This window comes from Furipterus horrens, unplaced genomic scaffold (assembly GCF_987537825.1).
Source record: "Furipterus horrens unplaced genomic scaffold, mFurHor1.1.pri manual_scaffold_7, whole genome shotgun sequence".
In the NCBI taxonomy this organism is placed as follows: domain Eukaryota; kingdom Metazoa; phylum Chordata; class Mammalia; order Chiroptera; family Furipteridae; genus Furipterus; species Furipterus horrens.
The window spans coordinates 136,880,357-136,899,425 of record NW_028327177.1 but is presented as its reverse complement, the minus strand read 5'-3'; the positions used below and the strand labels follow the sequence as shown (position 1 = coordinate 136,899,425).

Below are 19,069 nucleotides of genomic sequence, written 5' to 3'. Positions count from 1 at the left end.
TTTATAATAATTAACAGTCTAAACATGTTCATCTTAGTGCTGGCATATTCTTTTATGATTTCAATTCTCATTACTTGACCTATCATCAAACTGTGGCACAATTCCGCCTAAATTTATGCTCTGCACTTGTTTCTGAGACCCCCCCACTCCTCTTTCCTACTCTCTTGGTTTACCTCCCATCTCACTGGTCAGTCCTTCCAAAGCTCCTTTGCTTTTTCTCCTCTATCTCAACCTTGTACTATTGGGGTTAAGGACTAGGGCTCAGTCCTTGGTCCTCTTCTCTTTTCTAATTGCGCACACATCTCTGGTGAACCCATCCAATCTGACAGCTTCAAATATCATCAAGGTGCTGATAACTTGGAAATTCACACTTTCAGCTGTGACCTCTCTCCTGAGTGCCATAGGCTTATATGCCAACTCAGATTTCCAAAAGGGCTTCAAACCCAGTGTATTCAACACAGGGTCCCCAATGTTCCTCCAAACCTGCTCCTGACACGGTCTTCCCGGCCGCCCTTCATGCCATGCTATCTCTTCACTCGTGTCTTTCTCCCACACTTTACATCCAAGATGTCATCAATGAACTCTACCCTCAAAATACTTCTAGAGTCTGCGTCTCACCACTTCACGGCTACAACCATGTGACAATCCATCTCTTATTCAGTTATTGCAGTAACTCGCTGCCCTCCCGTGCCTGCCTGCCTCTGCCGTGTATACTCCGGAGCCTGGGCGACCCTCTGGGCGGGAGTTAGATAATGTCACTCCTCTGCTCAAAACACCTCCATGGCTCCCCATCTCCTCTAGAATAAAAGCTAAATAAAGAAACCTATTAATACAATTTACTATCGCTAAGAAAAAACATCACATGAACATCTCCATAGATAATGAAAAGGCAGAAAACAAAATTCAGCATTCACCCTTAATAAATAACAAACTTTCAATAAAATAAGAATCCACAGATTCTTACTTAATGGTAAAATATATTTACCGTATTTCAAATCCAAAGTCTAACTCCTCCTTGCTGAGTAAACATCAGAAGTATTTCCTTCATGTCAGAAACACGATAAGAAGGGAGGGGAAATTATAATTATTTTCAGATTTTGTAGTGGTAAACTTAGAAATACTAAGGGAATAAACCACTATAAACTGTAAAACATTTTATTCAGCATGTAAAATTAATATACCGAAATTAATGTTCGTATAATGGGCAAGCAGAAGCTCTCATGGAAGAAAAGGTCTCATTTACACTGGTAACGAGAAAGGTAAACTACCTAGGAATAAGCTTTATAAGAAACAGGCAAGGTTTGTGTGAAGATGTGCTAGCTCTAGGAGCTAGAAACCTAAAAATAACACCAGGCTGACCAGTTACATACACTCACTGGGCTCAGGTTGGCGGAAGTTAAGAAACCATCTTCCTGCGGCTCTTGGCCCTCCCGCTGGAGAGGAAGGGTGTGGTTTCTTTGTAGCAAGTTCCAGTGTTTATTCCCAAGCTTCCCCTGGGTGTCAAGAAGCAGTGGTGGCTATGGCAGCTTCCTGATGTCACTCTGAAATCCTTGGGTCACGTGTCAAGGTATCCATTCTCCACACCCACGCAATGGCTGTGGATCCTTCCGTGGCATGCACATATTTGGTATTGGAAGTGGTTGCAGGGATTGTCCCTTAAGATAAGAATCTGGCGTGGGATCTGACCTGGCTAGGTTTTGAGGACAATGGTGACCTTGTGACCAAAGGAAAATGATATACTATGAATCTAAGGCATGCAGTGGAAAATGTTACATAAATGATCACCTGCAGTCTCCTGGAATGAACAGTTGCCTGAAGCCACTAGGCAGTTATGACGGGAATGAGGGATTTAAGAACTTTCAGAGTAGGTTGTTTTTTTCTGACTGTATTAAAGAGTCCAAAGGAGGAAAATTATGTATATTGAGGAAGTCCAAAAATACAGAAGAAAATTCGGTGTATGATAATGATAGCATTTAAAATCACTAGGGGAGAGATGGATTATTAAGTAATGAAGATGGGCAAATGTGTAGCTATCAAGACAGAAAGTAAAGTTGGATCCATTCACTTAAGTCACATCAAAACAAATTCTTCATGAGTCAAATTTTAAAAGGAAAAAAAGTAAAATCATAAAACATTGGAAGGGTTTTCAAAGTAATCTAAGAGAGGTGAAGGGTTTGCTAAGTATGATATAACTTAGAAGTACTAAGGAAAGAAAAGCTTGGCAAAATTGAACAATTAGAAATGGAAACGGGCACTCACCTGCTGTGGCTGAGTTGGCTGGGTGTCGTCCCACAAAGTGAAAGGTCGCAACGTGTTCGATTGCTGGTCAGGGCACATGCCTGGGTGTGAGTTCAGTCACCACTGTGGGTGCATACAGGCGGCAACCGATCAATGTTTTTCTCTCTCAAGACTTAGCTGAGTTTCCGTTTAGGTCTTGATATCTGTTGCATGAAAGAAAGTTGGAATCCTGGCATAGAGTTGCATGATATGTAAGATTTTGTGCATTAAACTTTTTTTAAATCTGTGTTCCAGAAGTGGATATAGCATGTATGGGCAGTTTTCTGTCCTGTGCACAAAAACGTTAAAAAAAATATTTGTTGTTGTATACACAAATATGCACCGAATAAATTCTTTATATTAATTAAAAAAAAAACCTAATAAGTAATTAATGTCTTAACATATTGAAGCTCACAAACAATTTGTCCTGATTTTCAGAAGAGAGAGAACTTCTAGGCATAACCATGCAGAACTTCCTAAAAGATAGCCACAGGAGAACTGGTCAATAAGGTACGTGAGCTGCCACAACAGGCCATCAGGGTATGTAAAGAACAACGAATAGCTTCTGTTCCTTCCCCGTGGTCTCCCTCCCTCCTGGGTTTTGAACCTGGAAGACCCAGAGAAAAAATTTATTCAATATGTAAATAGCGTCGGATCTGACCTGGCTAGGTTTGAAGCCTATGGTGACCTTGCAACCAGTGGAAAATGATGCAATATGGATCTAAGGCACGTGGTGGAAAATGTTCCTGGGAAATGGAAGAGCAGACCCGGCTTCTCTGGCATTACTGTACAGCACTTGGAGGCCTCCCTCTGGGCTGAGATGGAGATATGGAGGGAAAAAGGGTTCATTCATTGTTTTCTTTCATTCCACCAAGTCACTGCTTGCCTACTGTGGATCTAACGCTGTTCTGGGCGCTGGGAGTATGCCAGTGGACAAAACTGACAAAAATCCCTGCCCTTATTAAACTTACATTCTAGGGAGAGACGGACAATAAACATAACATAAAACGTTAGAAGGTGATGAATGTGGTGGAAAAAGACAGGAATACGGGTAAGGTAGATAGATGGTGGGGTGGGGAGGAGAACAGGTATTATTAACTGGGATGGTCAGGCAGGACCTCAGTGAGAAGGTGGGATTCGATTCCCTTGAGGAAGGGGAGGAAGCAAACCATTTCCATAACTAACAAAGAGCTTTTTAGGCCAAGGGACTTAGCCAGGGCAAAGACACTGAGGTGGCAGGTGGGAGGGTGTCAGATGAGTTCTAGGACGAGCAGGGAGACCAATGTGGCTGGGGCGGAGAAAAGGGGAACGTGAAAGACGTTTTCTGAGATATAGGAATGACGGGGTTGGGAGACCGTCCGGACCACTCACCGTAAGGAATTTGGTTTTATTGGATGTGAGAGTTAATAATTTGGATTTGGGTTTTCATCACCTGAAAGTCAATTACGACTAAAATACTTTTCACATTTGAAAGTGACAAACATTGGATTATGTACCTTGAGAGATGGATAAGAGGAAAGTGTTAGGGGAATATTCCTCTCCCTGCCGTTCTGCTAGATTATACCCGCTGGTTAAGTGCTGCAGCCCAGCGAGGCCCCGCCTCTTCCATTGTGGTCCCGCCCCACTCGGGGTGACAGCCCAGCGAGGCCCCGCCTCTCCCACCATGGTACCGCCCCCTCTCGGAGTGACCGGCTAACAGGCCTCGCCTGTTCCACCGTAATCCCGCCTCCACTCAGAGTGACAGCCCAGAAGGCACGCCTCTCCTTTTCCGCTGCCACTCCACAAGACAAAGCAGCTCATTTTTCCGGGGCCGACGCAGTCCTCGCCTGAAGCCACACACCGTTAAGCCCCGACCTAGCTCGGTGCGACACTGCGCCAGGCCCTGCCTCTCCCACAATGGTCCCGCCCCCACCGGCGCGTAGGCGTCTTTAGTCTCCGCCGGTCCCGCCCCGCCCCGCCGGCCCCGCCTCCGGCGTCCGCTCACCCGGCTCCGAGTCTTGCCGGCTCTCGGGCCCGCCCCCTTAAGACGTGGAGCGCCACCGCCACCGGTGAGTGGGGGAGGGGACCTCGGCGCCCCTCGCTTTCTGCGGGGCAGGCCACCCGATCCTAGCGGGTTGCTGAGCTCGGGATGTCGGGAGGCGGTGGGTCGTCTGTAGGGACTCCTCCGGCCGCGCCCTTCCTCCCGGGGTTCCTCCCGTGCTGCTGGTAATCCTGCGAATGGGGAAGTGTGGTAGGGGGTGTTCAGGTGGGGAGAGGGAGGAGTGAAGGTGTTGGGGAGCGGCGGTCGCAGGTGGAGTTTGGGGACAGCCCAGATTTGGGGAGGAGATAGGAATCTGGGGGTGGAGGGTGGAGTAATGGAATGGAAGAAAGGTGGTGAGGCCGAAATCTGGGGCAGGTGTATCCACGGTGGGGGGTCAGGGCGGAGAGGGAGGTTCAGAACTTTGGGGCAGGTGGTCGTGAGTCGGGTGAAGGGCGTATTTTGGAAGGACCAGCTCGCAGAGACCCGTGATTCACCTTTCCCCTCACCGTGTGCCGAGTGGGGCAGGGAGGGTTAGGGAATCTCAGAACGGGTGTGGCCCGAGCGAACTTGCGGGGTAATGCGCCCTCACATCGGGGTGATCGGGTGTCCAGGCTTCGGACTGGGTCACATCGTACAGTTTGAATAATAGATGCAAGTCAGGAGCAGGGCCTGGGCCACGTGAGAAATACGGGTGGACCAGGGTCCTCCTTCTCCAGGCTACTCTAATTTTCCTGGTCCTGGCCCGTCGCAGAGCCGGCGCTGGTGTGCGCGGTCTTCTGCAAAGCCTGCCTCAGCGAATGACACAGTGGCTCCTGGAGGTCCCGGATTTTGAAAGGAGAATTGAGATTTATTCAGACTCAAAAAGCAGTTACATCACATCCACTTAAATCCTGCGGATTTGTAATTTTAAAATATCTAATCCTGTGTGGTTTTAAAATTTTAGATGTTGATCATCTGGCTACTTTCAATTTAAAGTCACAGTAACCTAGAGGACTAGGTGTTTTCTAAGGGGCATTCTGTGAGTATGATAAACAGTTTTGAATTAATTGTGGAAAGTAGACCATGTCTGTTCTGACCAGCTGCTGCTGAATCATAGAACTGCAGGTGAAGAATGCCATTTAAAAGATCTAAAATAATGGAAAGGGATAGAAAAGGCCTGGTAAATCGGAGTGGGTGCACTTAAAAAAAATCCAGTGAAACTTATTTTTTAATTGTATAAACTTGGAAGAGAGAGAAAAATATAGGATGAAAATGAAACCCCTGTGTAATTTCACCAGCCCTATTAACATTTTGGTACAATTCTCCTCAATCCTTTTTGTATTTTTTTGTGTATTTAAATGTACATATTACTTAACTGGGATCATATTTTATATTACATTGTAGTGATTTTGTGTTTTCCTCATTTACCATTTAAAATTCCTCCTTACACATCTTTTTAAATTGTATAATACGTGGTTCCTCATATGGATTGATTCTTTCATCACATGTTAGAGATTCAACTGTGTGCCAACTCCTGTGCTTGGAGGTGAGACTCAGTGTTGCTCAAGGTTTTCAGACATCATCCAGCCAAAAGGACCAAAATGTTGGTAGTGTCTGGGGTAATGACAGTAGGCATATACTTGTCTCGCCTCCGTGGTCACTCCATGCAAGACTCAGTTGAGTGACTGCACAGAAGTGGCCTTCTGTCCCTGTGGTGTCTAGTCAGGCCCAGGCTGCTGTGGCCCTGTATGCCCTGTCTCCTACAACTTCCTGTTGGGTCCTGAGGTCACACAGTTCCTGATATGCTCCTCTGGGGATGGGCCTCACCACTGTCCTACATTGTCATTGTCACTGAGAAACTCTAGGGAGGCTGGGTGTGCACAGTGCTGATTTTCCACCCTCCTCTCTGTCCACGCCTTTGTTAACTGCCTGTCAGAGGTCTGAGAGGGTGCCCCTAAATTGTCTCCAGAGGCGTCCCGTCCCTCTGCTAGTCCTGGCCATTAAAATTACAACTTTTCTCCCGAGGAGGTTCCTCTCATCTTCCAGCTTGATCAGTGTGGCCCTTCATTTTTCTCCCACTGACGTGTCCTTGTTCGGCTTCATGCCCTGGAGTAATTTTGTACTTTTATTTTGTGTTTCTCCTTGAGTTTGAAGTCAGTTGATTCCTAAAGACAGCTTTGTGCATTTTCTTGTTAGCCTTTGAATTTATGATAATTCCACTGATCCCCCCCCCCTTTTTACCAAAACTCAGGAAGAGAGTAAAGGGTCCATTATTGTTTTCTCGTCCTTGATAAAATATGCATACACCTGCTCCCCTCATGGTTGCACTCATGGTGTGTTTCCCTTCATGCGTTTCAAGCACATCACCCTGGTCAGGATTTACCTCTTACTGTAGTCAGTTGATTCCAGCAGCAACTGTAAAAGCCACAGGAATCCAGGAATCCAGTACTTTGTTGATCGCTCTTTGGCCCTGTGTGCAGTTCAACACGTGATTACGAAGAACAGAATTTGAGATGGCTGTCTACTGATCCCGTGCCCCGGGGCCTGTGTGGAACCTGGCTGCTCCGTGCCTTACAGTCAGTCCTGGCTGCTGTCCTGGCTGACAGTCTGGATAAAAGGGGGAAATGGGCTGTGACAGCAGAAATCCTTCTACCCTCCAGTGCCCAAGAAGTATATATATGTTGAATGTGCTTGTTTTTAGATTGTCCCCAACTGAAACCATGAGGCCCTTTCCTGTGCGCCACACTTAAAGCCCTAATGTGCCCCCATCTGGTATTTGGTCCCATGGTATCAATACCTGTCTGGTGTGTGTAATGATAGAGGAGCAAGCTCCCATCCAGACCCTCTGGTAAAGGTAGGTTGCAGAACTCAGCTTAGGCCAGCGCTGCCATGGAGCTTCTCGTTTCCATCATCTTACACTCGAGATGCACGTCAGTGGGGAGAAGTGAGATTAGAGCAGGCCTGGATTCCACTGGCCAGTGAACTGCGGAGTGCGGGTGTGCCTTCCCTGCACCCTGTTGCAGGCCCAACACAGAGGGGCAGGGGTCTCCCAAGGAGGGGGCATCCGCAGAGGTGTTACTGTACAGTGACAGACTTTTCCTGGGCAGAGGGCACGGGAAGAAGGGCTCAGGGTTGTGGGGGCAGGAAGAATAGAGCACAGGTGGTGTAAGATTACTGCCTCTTAGGGTACCTGGAGTGTAAGCACACTGTGGCCCAATGGATGGCATGGTGTGGTATCAAATTACCTCTGTCACCGATGTGTATGAAAACGCCCGGTTTTCTGCACCAGTGCCGGAGCTGGGTTCTCTCCATCTTTCAACTTTAGCAAATCTGAAAAGGTTCAAGTATTTGGTTGGTACTTTTGCGTTTCTTTTACTAGTAAATTGGAACATCTTTTCAAATGTCTGTTGGCCACTTGTATTTCCTCCTGTGACTTATAATTTCAGTTTCTCGTATTTTTTGTTGAATTGTAAGAACTCTTTGTATATCAGACGTTGTGACACTTTTGTCTGTAATGTATTGGAAATGTTATTAAGGTTGTGCCTCTGCAGTGAACATAGGGCTACATATATTCTTTCAAATTCTTTTGAATTAGTACATTGTGTCTATGTTATTTTTATATTATGTATATGAATATATGTGTGTATGTGTATGTATATACACATTGTAGGAAAAAACTGTAATGACTAAATTCTCAATTTATTTGCCAAATGCTGCATTTCCAGTTTAATGTGTATTCCCATAAGTGTATCTAGCACTTATGGATCCCCTCTCTCTGGTCTGGAGTTTGAACAAAGTATTCATATTGGTTGCAGTTAAAATGCTCTAATGGAAAAAAAAAATGTGCCTTGAGTAATGAAAGGCAGATAGTACCTCGAATGAGAATAAGTCAACGAGCAAATATTTATTATGAGTTTCTAAATAGCGCTCATATACATGTTTAGAACTGAAACCTGCTTTCAGTGTCTTAGAAAGATTGCTTTATGATGCGGTAATTATGAATAAGGTGGGCCTTTTATTACACGAGGCAATGCATACATGGTAAAAAAAAAAACTTTGACCTTCGCTGCCCCGCTGAACCTGCCTTCACCTAACCGTTCTTTTCATCTTTGCTATTTGTTCACACGCAGTTTATTCCTCCCGTGGCCCAGGTTAGAAGCCATCCATTTATCTTTCCAAGTGGAAGGCTGTCTGGTTCTCTTCCCCTCTTCCCAGAAAGTTAGCTCCCGCTCCTCAGGCCTCCCCTCCACCTTGAGTGATTGCTAATGTACTTAGCCCGTGTGATGGAATGATACGATGCACACGTGCCTCTGCTACGAGACTGGGAGCTCCTCAGAAGTGAGATTCAGCCCTATTTACCTTTCTACCTTTAGACTCTATCACACGTGGCCACAGTGAGCATGTGATTAACGTTGGCTGCATTTGACATTTTGATTTAAAAGGTGAGGTCATGATGCTTATCTCATAGTCTATTGGTAAATAAGCATGTTTTCCCAACGTTTTCTTAAATGAAAAATTCCAGAAGTTCAGGTGAGTTGAAACAATACTGCAAACATCACCTCTATTCTTGTTCCCTAAATTTACCTATCGGGAATCATGTCGCCGATACCTAGCGAGTGCTCTGCTCAGAAACCTACAGGGACTCCTTACTTGCTATTGGGTCAGATGTAAACTATAGCATTAATTATCCTTAAATGGTTACAGCTTATGAAACGTTGCCACTGTCCCCTGTCAGGCCAGTCTGACAGTTCACCTACACTGTCCTGATTCTTGCTTCATTGATCTTACATGTGTTATTTCCCTGTGTAGCACAGCTTCTGCCTTTGCTTGATCCAAAACTTTCCCTCATGCAGTGTTCTGAGTTCCATAGCTCTAATTGCTATCTGCTATTCTTTCATTCTGTGTAATTCCTGACTGCATCACTAGCTGTTTGGAGGTGAGTGCCAGGTCCTGTTTTGACCTTGTTTCTTTTACAGAGCCTAGCACACTGACTTTTGACTTAGCTGGTATCTTTAATAGCATTCCTGATATATTTGTGATATAATTTGAATATAATATTGATTTATAATACTTGTGTTGCCCCAAACAAAACTTATGCTCTTTTAGAGGAAAACAAAAGCTTATTAGTTTAAGCCAGACAACCTGGATCTCTTTGATCAGCTTGCTGCAAGATTTCCCCTGAAGAAAGATGTTCTATGCTGTTGCTCACTCCTTTTGTGATTGTTCCCAAGAATTGATTTGTACTTGTCCTTTGGGCTCATTAAAACTTACACCAAGTACAAAGATAGAACAAGTAAGCCTAAGTCCGAAAATCACCCCTGTTGAGGATCGCTGGGTTAGAGAGATCACACGAGAAACATTTTACAGGGAGAGGCCGTTAAGTCTTAGTGACTGATACCATTTGTGGGTCTCCAGGTTGACTCTCATTTTTCAGGCTTGGTAACAGAGATAAAGGTGGCATCCCTGAGCAAGGTAGGGGAAGTGGGAAAGAAAGCTGATGCTCGATCAGCTCTATACTGAAACATGAAATTGGACTGTGTTGTTTCCCTGCTCCTAATGAGTTAGTGACGCTTAGTATTCACTGGACAGCACCCAGTTCCTTTGTGATCAGGGGCCCTCCTCAGTTACCAGCTCCTTCCCACCCACCCCCACCCCCATAGAGATAATGCTCTCGCCATTCCTAACCACTTGTACTTCTCTGAGTCTGCTGGCTACTTTTATCATTATTTTGTGGGGCACTGCCATCTCCTCCGCTTAGAATGCCACCCATTGTCTGCGTGGGAAACTCCTAGTCTTTCTGTTCAGGTGTATAAATCCTGTTCAGGTGCCACATCCTTTGTAAATACTTTCTTACTCCTCTTGTGTGAGAGTACATCTTACACTGTTACCTTTGGGTTACCCAAGTGTCGCCCCTACTGAGTTCTGAGCTGTTTATGGAAATGGATGGTGTTCCCTCATCTTTGCAGAGGTCCTGGCTCGCACGTGTGTGCGTGAACCATTGGGTGAGCCTGTCATAACCCATCTGGATCATGAGAAATTTGCTTTATCTTGGAAGCCAGAATTTAGGTGTACTTAAGAGAAAATACAGATACAGTTTATACATTTCTCTTTTCCATTATAACCCATGTTTGCTTTTCATTTTATTTTGATTTTCAGGCAGTTTGCCAAAGATGAAAGTGACCTTGTCCGCTCTGGATACTTGTGAGAGTTCTTTCACGCCTTTGGTAGTCATCGAACTTGCTCGGGATGTCAAAGAGGAAACCAAGGAGTGGCTGAAAAACAGAATTATCGCTAAGAAGAAAGATGGAGGTGAGTAAACTAAATTGCTCAGCCTTAGTCATGCCCAGCGACTAAAAATACCTTTTCAGGTGCGTTTCACAGTTTTTTTCATAGGTATGTTTCTAAAATTAATGTCCATTTCCTTGGTCTGTATTACTTATCTGGGACTTGAAAGGGGGTCTTAGATCAGATTAAACTGTAAGTCTTCATTAGTTTGTAAACAACAGGAGTGATTTTTATTCATAGCTACAGTACTGGGTGCATCGTGGGTGCACTGTGGGTGCATTGTAGGTGCCTAGTAAATATTTGTCAAGTGAACCAACAAGTATTTTCTAAGTGTTCTTTGCGTGTCAGTTATGGTGCTGGGGAGAAATAAGTACAGCCTGTATCTGCAAGGATGTCACTGTCAGGCTAAGGAGACGGAATGCCTGTTTCTGGAAATTGAAGTAACAGAAAATAGAAGTTAATGAACGAGCTGCTACAAAGCAGTTCATGATGCCTAGAAATGGGTCCCATTTATAACTGTCACACAAGTCAAGAGATGGAAGAGGTGATACTCAATGACAGTTTTCAGGGTGGGAAGGGATGGCCTGGGAGGAGCCCGAGGTCAGCCCTCTCCTGAAGGGCGAGCACAGGCGGCCTAGGTCTGGGTGGAGGGCATTGTGCATGAGCAGACCCTTCGTAAAACTACGCAAAACAACGCCTCGAACTTCACCAGGTCTCCAGACACTGCACAGAACTTAAATACTTTTTTGAAAAAAGATTGTGAGCATAAACTGAAATGCTTTTTTAAAAATAAAACTTTCAATCAAAACTTTTTTTTTCTCCAAACAACTGAACCAAAACTAAACTTAAAAAGAACAGCACCTGCTCGCTGAAGTCCAACGTGTTTCGCTGGACTGCAGTCGCTTCTTTAAAACTCCTGTGACGTAAGAACATCTGCTGTGTCTTAGAGTGAGCGGCTCCAGTGCATTCCGTCTTCTCTGCTCATTGTGTGGCTTCTGCAGGAACACGAAGGGCCTGCGGAGTCGGCAATAAAAGTGGTAACGAGGGGGAAACACAGAATTGGCTGAGATCTGTTTAAGTAGTAGTTAGACCCTCGTATCCCTTCCATACTGTACTACCCGGCAGAAGACGTCGCTTATTATTCTCCAAATGGGGTCAGATGTCTGGGTTTTTGGCTTGGAGCTCAACGCAAAGTTGAAAACAGAGATTCTGTACTGAAAATAGGGTGACACCTAACTGCTGTTACCCCTTTCCTGCACCCTACCGATGTCGACAACGACGACGACAACGACCGATGTCACACCTAATTTTTTTCCTAAATGTTAGCGGCTAGAGTCAAATCGCCTAGGAGAGATGGAATAATCTTTCTTTGGGGAATCAGACCAACTCAAAACAAAACAGCTGACGGTGTAGAAATCGGAGAAGAGCCTGTGACAAATGACCTCACCAGATTACCTTGCACCGGAAGCCATCTTTGATGAACTCCATCGGAACCTTTAGAACCTGTTCAGCCTCTTAGAACGCCTTCCTTAAACCCGAGCAAACAACAAAAGGGTCGCCAAATGCCTGAGGAAAATCTCTACATGAAAGAAAAAGCTAAAACCGAACAGAAAACAAACAGCAAACCATGCAGAAGAAGAAAACCAAAAGAGAATTTAAATTTCATTTCTCAGAGTTACAAGAAGATAGAACATCCACGAATCAAAGTAGGATATTATAAAATAATCACTTAGAAGAACGGCAGCACTTACAAAGTGAAAATATGAAAGCAAAAATTTAGAATTCAGTAGAAGAGTTAGAAGATAATTTTGATAATAAATAGAGCAAAAAGAGAGCAAATAGAGCAAAAAGAGAAATAGAGAAAATAGAGCAAAAAGGTAAAGAATTGGAAAATATGCGAGAAAGATATGAGGAAGTCAGAGGACTCCTCTAAGAGACACACATCTGAATAAAAGGATATCTAGAAAGGGAACAGGAAAAGGCGAGGAAGAAATTATCAAAGAAAAGCTCAGTGCTCCGCTCTTTTAGATTGAAAGGGCTCACTCAGTGCCCCGCACTGTGGATGAAAATGGAACATCCCTGGAAAGGTTCAGAACCTGGGTGATGAAGAAGATACTACAAACTTCCAGAAAAAAACAAAATAGGTCAGATACAAAGGATCAGACTTCCTAAAAGAAACATTGGAAGCGGGAAGGAAGTGGTGAAATATCTTCGATTCTGAAGGAAAACGATCTCAGGCTAGAATTCCGCACCCACCCAGCTGCCTCCAAGGCCGCGAGGGCAGAGGGGCAAGAGACATCATCTCTGAGAGGGTGTTGAGAGGGTGTCATGCCAGTGTATCAGGGAAGACAAACAATTGGGAGAGACCTTGGGGGACTGAAGTATTGATAAGTACATGATACACTACACAAAGGATAAAAACAATAGTTACTTTGCAGGGAAAGAGAAAGTCGCAGGAAAGGAAAACCATACCAAAGAAAGCCCTACCGGTGAGACAAAGGATCACACAGCTGTATGGGACTGGGGTGATGGAGGGGTGGGGATGGTGCAGGGTCGATGGGCTGGGGTGGGAAGAGCGCTCAATCCTCGTCTGCCAAGGCCCCAAACACAAAGGAACAGCGCGCTGAGCATCTTGTTTGGTCGCATGAAAACAAATGACAGCAGAATCAGCTGAACAGTTTGGAGTCTTGGGGAAGGTGAGCTGGGGGAAGGGGGTGGGGACTGCGCTTTTTCACACTAAGACGTCAGCAAATGGTTGTCTCCGAGAAGCGTCTGTGAGGGCCTTTCCCTACCTTCTCACTGGGTCCACTTGGGTCTTGCAAGCAGGAAGCACTAAGCTGGGATTTGGTGCACAGAGGCTGACTCAGGGAGACATTCATTGAAGACAAGGGACGGGGAGCAGGAGCAGGCAGAGAGCCTCAGACCTGGTGCCTGCTCGGCACTTGTGAAAGGAGATGGGGAAGGAAGGAGGCTTGAACACCAGGGGCCTGAGACCCCAGCACGGATCTGAGAAAGTGTCAGCCGGGCCCAGCGTTGTCCTGCCCAGGCACCCTTGGGGCAGGAGCTGCCTCACACCCATGTCCCTGCATGCTCACCCATGGCTGGGAGCAGCTGGGGGAGCATGGCCTGGATGTGAGGGTGCTTCGTCCAAAGGAGGGCAGTGGGGGGCTGTCAGCCCACCTGCTCCTCGCTGCAGTTCCTCTGGAAGGGAGATCTAGGTGGAGGGGGGCACTTCTGTGGCTTCTGTACTCACCAACCTATTTTGTTGTTGGTACCAAGCTTTTGATCTTTGCAGGGTGAGAAGTGAAGAGTAGCATATTGGTGTCATTTTTGCATTTATCTAAATATGAATGAGGTTAAGGATTTTAGATTTATGAGCCATTTGTATTTTCTGTAAATTGACTATATCTTTGATTTTTAATTAAAGTCTTTAATATCTCTGTTATAAATTACCTAAATAATACATTAATCTTAATATACCAATATTAATCTATTTGGTAAGTGAAATATAGATTCTGCTCATTATCCTGTTACCAACTGATTAGTATTTCATAATTCCCGTTAATCCTTTCTAGAGGCTAAATACTAAAGAAATACCTTAAAAAGTTCAGTATAGGTAGAAGTAGAAAAGTTAGAAAAAATTATTTTTACCATAATCTTTTAAGTAATAATTACCTGTACAAGATCGAATCTTAACTTCTACTCTTAATATTTGGAAACCTGTTTAAGAAAACTGTCATTAAACCTAATTGAATGCAGATACTTACAGGAAAAATTATTGAAAATTACATTGCTCTATTTATTATTTAACATTCACACAATCTGTTATAGTTCAATGTAATTGTGTTATATTTTTTTGGCATTTTTACTAAGATATTTTATTGCAACTTAATTTTCTTAAATTTTGGTCTGTTATTTTTTTATATCAGAAACTATATTCTTCTCCTGCATACTCAGTGCAGGTTAATGCCCAGAGCTAGCCAATACTGAATTCTTGTCTCACATCCGCGTCAAATTTGAGTAACTGGCAAGCCACTCACCGTATTTTCCAGTTTGGGCTTTTAGTTCAAAAAACTATAAAGAACTTATGTTACCATCCCCAACTTACTTACATTTCCTGTTCACTTGGAAGCTGGATTTAAATTGTTAATGTAATTTATTTTCTTTGTACCGAACTAGAGACATACTATTTATTTAAAAGGTTTTCCTTTCTGAAACTTTTCTGTTTGTCCCTTTCTAAGACTGCGTGTACCTTTTGTTTTCCAAGGTGCCCAGCTGTTGTTCAGGCCCTTGTTAAATAAATATGAGAAGGAAACGGTGGAGAATCAGAACCTGTATCTCGTCGGGGCCTCCAACATCAGATTGCTGCTGGGGGCGGAGGCGGTGGGCTTGGTCAAGGAGTGCAGCGATAACACCATGCGGGCCTTCACCTACGGCACCCGGCACAGCTTCAAAGGTTTCCACGGTGAGTCCCAGGATGCTCTCTGCAGAATCAATTCCTCAAAGAGAAGGTTTTGATAACTGGGTCAGGGGTCAGCCAGCTTTTTCAGCAAAGGGCAAATAAGCCAATAGTAAAAATCTGAGGCTGTGCGGGCCATACTCATGCTCAGTTATCCAGCACTGCCATTGCAAAGCAACGGCTGCCTTAGACAGAAGCAGTGCATGGGCGAAGCTGTGCTCCGCTACAGTTTACTTAGAAGACCAGGTGGTAGGCCACATTTGGCCCCAGGGCTTTACTTTGCCACCCCCCCCAGAAAAGATTAACATGAATTAGGATGACATATAATTTGCTTAAATTATTCTAATTGTAATTCTTAGAATGGTGACTAGTCACTGGCTTTATATAGAAAAGTCTTATAAGAAATAGAGTCATAGCTCAGTATCCTAGATCCTCATTTCTCGGTAGGGAACTGGTTCTTTTCTGGCTTCTGGAAGAACTGAGAAGCCGGTGGCTCTGATACCAGAATGGAAGTTTATATCTAATTTGAGTCTAATCAGTGGTCCCTTCGGGGCATTCAGTTAGAAGATGTGATTAGACTTCTTCAGACTCACTCACTCTGGATTTTCTTTTTTATCTTCGTGAATAAATGATCAAGGTGAAATTCACCTCATTTAAGAGGATTTGCCTGTCAAAAATGCTATTTTCTTATCAGACTGTGTTTTCCCTTGTTTATGGGAGGAATGTTCAACTCCAGAAGGGAATGGCCTGGACCTTGAGGTTTGAAGGAGAATTTCCACAGAGGCCAACTTCACTTCCATCCCTAGTTACAAATTGTTAGAACTGAAGACCACTGGTATTAATGAGATCAAGCTGGTGTCTGCCATTGGATGTTTGTACCAAATTATGTAATAACTTGGACAAATGATTGAAGAATTGTATTATGTGAAGACATAACAGAATATTTTTATTCTTATAAAATATCTAAGGAGCTTTATGTTCTGTTAAATTTACCAGTTTTATACTTTGCTTACTCCTTATGTTAGCTATTTATTCTGTATATCATTATTTCCATAACCCCAGGTCATTTGAATATTCTTAACTTAATTTTGGCTACTACTGCGAAAATAACCAGATTTTTTGTTTTATTTTAGATAACAATGATGATTTCCTCACAATGGCAGAATGTCAGTTCATTATCAAACATGAACTTGAAAATCTTAGAGCCAGAGATGAAAAAATGATACCCGGTTACCCCCAGGCAAAGTTGTATCCAGGAAAATCACTATGTAAGTAATTATGTCAACCAGTTGTATGAATACACATTGTAATGCAATTAGTTTTTCTTAGTAGACATAAATAATACATTATCGAGGCTTTATATTTTTTCCTCTCACTGAGAAACTTACACAACTTTACAATAACTTATTTTTTTCACAAAAATATCTTTTGTCATTAGAGCTTCGTTATAGTGCATGTTTTAGATCAGTATATTTGTTCTATATGGTTTACTACTTCTTGTAATCAGGGTCTCACAGCACGCAGCATACAGCTCAGCGTAAACGCATATACATATTACTCGGTTAAGATTAACAATTTACTTTATGCGCAAACATTGTGCGATACTGAGAATCCGGGGAGGAATCAGAACGGGTGGCTGGTCTCTTCCTGGAGCACTTTCCCTGCCGCCTCTCCCCTCACTGGGTGTGCACACGTGCAGACATGGGATGCTTAGGGAGAGTCACAAGGCGACCATACCTGAATGAGCGCAGCAGTTAACAACTTTTCTATTTTATATAGTTCCATTTGAATAAGCATGCTAGCTTGCAGAATGGAAGTGTTTACTATAATGTGTAATTCCAAGCTTCCCTCAAACCCAGATAGTGGCCAGGCCTCAGAGCATTTCTGTTGCCTAAAATACACTTTAAACCTGTGAGCGTCTGCATCCCCTCCCCTCCTTCTCTCCCTCGCTTCCTTTCTTTGTAATAAATATAAAAATAATAGAATCATCTAAATCATGGTCATTTGAAAAATTTTTATACCATCTCAGGTAAGAATCATATTAAGTTGCCAAGTCTGGATTTTAAAATTCTGGATTATTCTCACCCTTTATGTCTTCGAAAATGTAATCTCTTAATACACCATCATGAATTTTGCATCATTTTAATTTTATAATCTTAATAATTTGTTGAAGAAGAAATGGTATATGCATAATTATAAACTGAACTATTTTTAAAGCGCAAATAATAAAACTTAGAGTAACTTAAAGTCCTAGATTTTCATTAAATTTAATCCAGAGCAGTAAGGAAACACTTATTTTCCCCTTTAAGTTCTGTGGCAGCCACTCCCTCCCTGGGGCGGCCTCTTCTCGGGAGCGGATCTGTGTGGTCCCCATCAGTACTTGGGGGGCTGGCCAGGGCTTTCATGAGAAACACTCTCCATGGTCTTCGGTTTAATTTGATTTTCATTCTGTGTGTAGTGATGATCATTTTGCTTGCTATAATGCTGTGTTTTGATAGAAAGCTTTCATTGAGTAGACAGCGCGTGGGTCACCATAGATGTGACTCTGAGGCAGTTGGGTGACGCTGGGAGCACTCCTGGGCATGCTCCTGTCCCGTCAGACAGCAGCCACTGCGCAGGCCTGGAAATGGGCTGTGTGTGTCTTAGCTGTTCCTATTCATCTTGGCGGGTGCCCCAGCTGGAGTTTGCTGTGTGAGCTAAGATCTCTTCTTACTCTTGGACTCTGCCTTCTCCCCTTGATTCCTCCTAGTTAATAGTCGTGCAAATAACTGAATGAAAGGTTTTCTTTAGAAAGAGGAGTTAAAGGAGCCAAGAACTTAAGTGTTAACCATAGCCTGAGGGATGTTATTTAGGTTAAAGCTCTGCCTCAGAATGTCTGTCTGATGATTGATGACACAGGGCACATCTCGTATTAGGTGTGTCACTATATTGTTACATAATTTTCTTTTAGAATATTATGGTAATTTCCTCTAAATAGTTCTATATACAAATGGGTAGATTAGAATGTCAGGTATAATCTGTCTTTTAAAATTATTTATTGTGCTTATAAGGACATTAGAGTAGTTTTCAAGTAAATACTATGTAGCAGACATGTAAATAAGAAGATGAAGCTATTGATGTATTTTTATATGTATGCTTTTGCTGGATACAGCATACACACACACACACACACACACACATACTGTGGCTACATACATATTTACGGTTTTTATATTAAACAGGAATGAAAATAATTCAGGAATACAAAGAGGTCTCCCCACGAGAAGCAGGTTTTCCTTACTGAGACAAAAGTGCTCTGTTCACAGAAGATGCTAGCGCCGGCAGGCCTGGGAGGGGCTGCAGGAGCGCAGGGGCTTCCTCCCGCTGTGAGTGCTCTGCACGTTCATCACCCCTTTGCTGGGGTGGATTCCAGGCAGCATGGCCTGCTCCTCCCTGTTGCACAGAGACACTGTAAGGAGTTCCGAGAGAGATTTTTATTTTTATTTTTGAAATAAAGACATCCCATTAGCCAAAGACAGAAGCAGTACTGTGTAAGTACTGGGATCACATTATTTAATTTGGAGGGTTCGGCTATAAGCCAGGTTCCTTACAGTGCCCCTTCAATTAGATTTTGGTTTGCGTAGCTCACTGTAAAGTGGCTGTCACAGGAATAACCCTAGTACTTGGTAACAGCGTTCTGGAAGGAAGGGATTGTGGTGTACGTTGTTCCTTTCTTTAAATAGGACTGAAGAGCCTCGTCTTTTCCTTTGAAGGTAAGGCTCATGTTAATTACATTCTTAGCTGACATCAGAGGGTTGGAGGATTTAAAAAAAACAAAACAAACCAACCCTGTATTTTTAGAAGCTGAAACCAGAACCATGCTTTTGGCATTGATGGTGAAGAGAAGGCCAGTAATTTAGGAGCAGTGGCTTTATTTTCTCTTCACAGTTCCTATTTTTAGAAGTATGCAAGCTGGCTTTTATGTCTGTCTGGAAAGACTTCTCCAGTAGAATGGAGTCATTTAAAAAAAAAGAAGTTAGAAATAGCAAAATAATAATTTAGATGCTGTA

The 19,069-nt window shown here is 43.5% G+C and overlaps 1 protein-coding gene and 1 long non-coding RNA gene across 5 annotated transcripts in view; one reads left to right on the top strand and one right to left on the bottom strand.

Moving 5' to 3' along the window:
• Positions 1-1,172: 1,172 nt before the first annotated feature.
• Positions 1,173-3,086, bottom strand: LOC150005323 (uncharacterized). The gene is made up of 3 exons (XR_016512445.1): positions 2,939-3,086; positions 2,260-2,441; positions 1,173-1,714 (listed from the first exon to the last, which is right to left on the bottom strand). It is a non-coding gene; the product is annotated as an uncharacterized LOC150005323 (long non-coding RNA).
• Positions 3,087-4,266: 1,180 nt separating this feature from the next.
• Positions 4,267-19,069, top strand: part of ANO10 (anoctamin 10) — a 119,389-nt gene continuing 104,586 nt past the window's right edge. The window contains exons 1-4 of one of the 4 annotated variants that reach the window (XM_090284585.1): positions 4,267-4,325; positions 10,433-10,585; positions 14,829-15,026; positions 16,154-16,288. In XM_090284585.1, coding sequence (XP_090140711.1) covers positions 10,447-10,585; positions 14,829-15,026; positions 16,154-16,288 — 472 coding nt within the window. In that variant the 5' untranslated portion in view covers positions 4,267-4,325; positions 10,433-10,446. The other 3 variants (XM_090284586.1, XM_090284587.1, XM_090284588.1) reach the window with 3 other exon arrangements.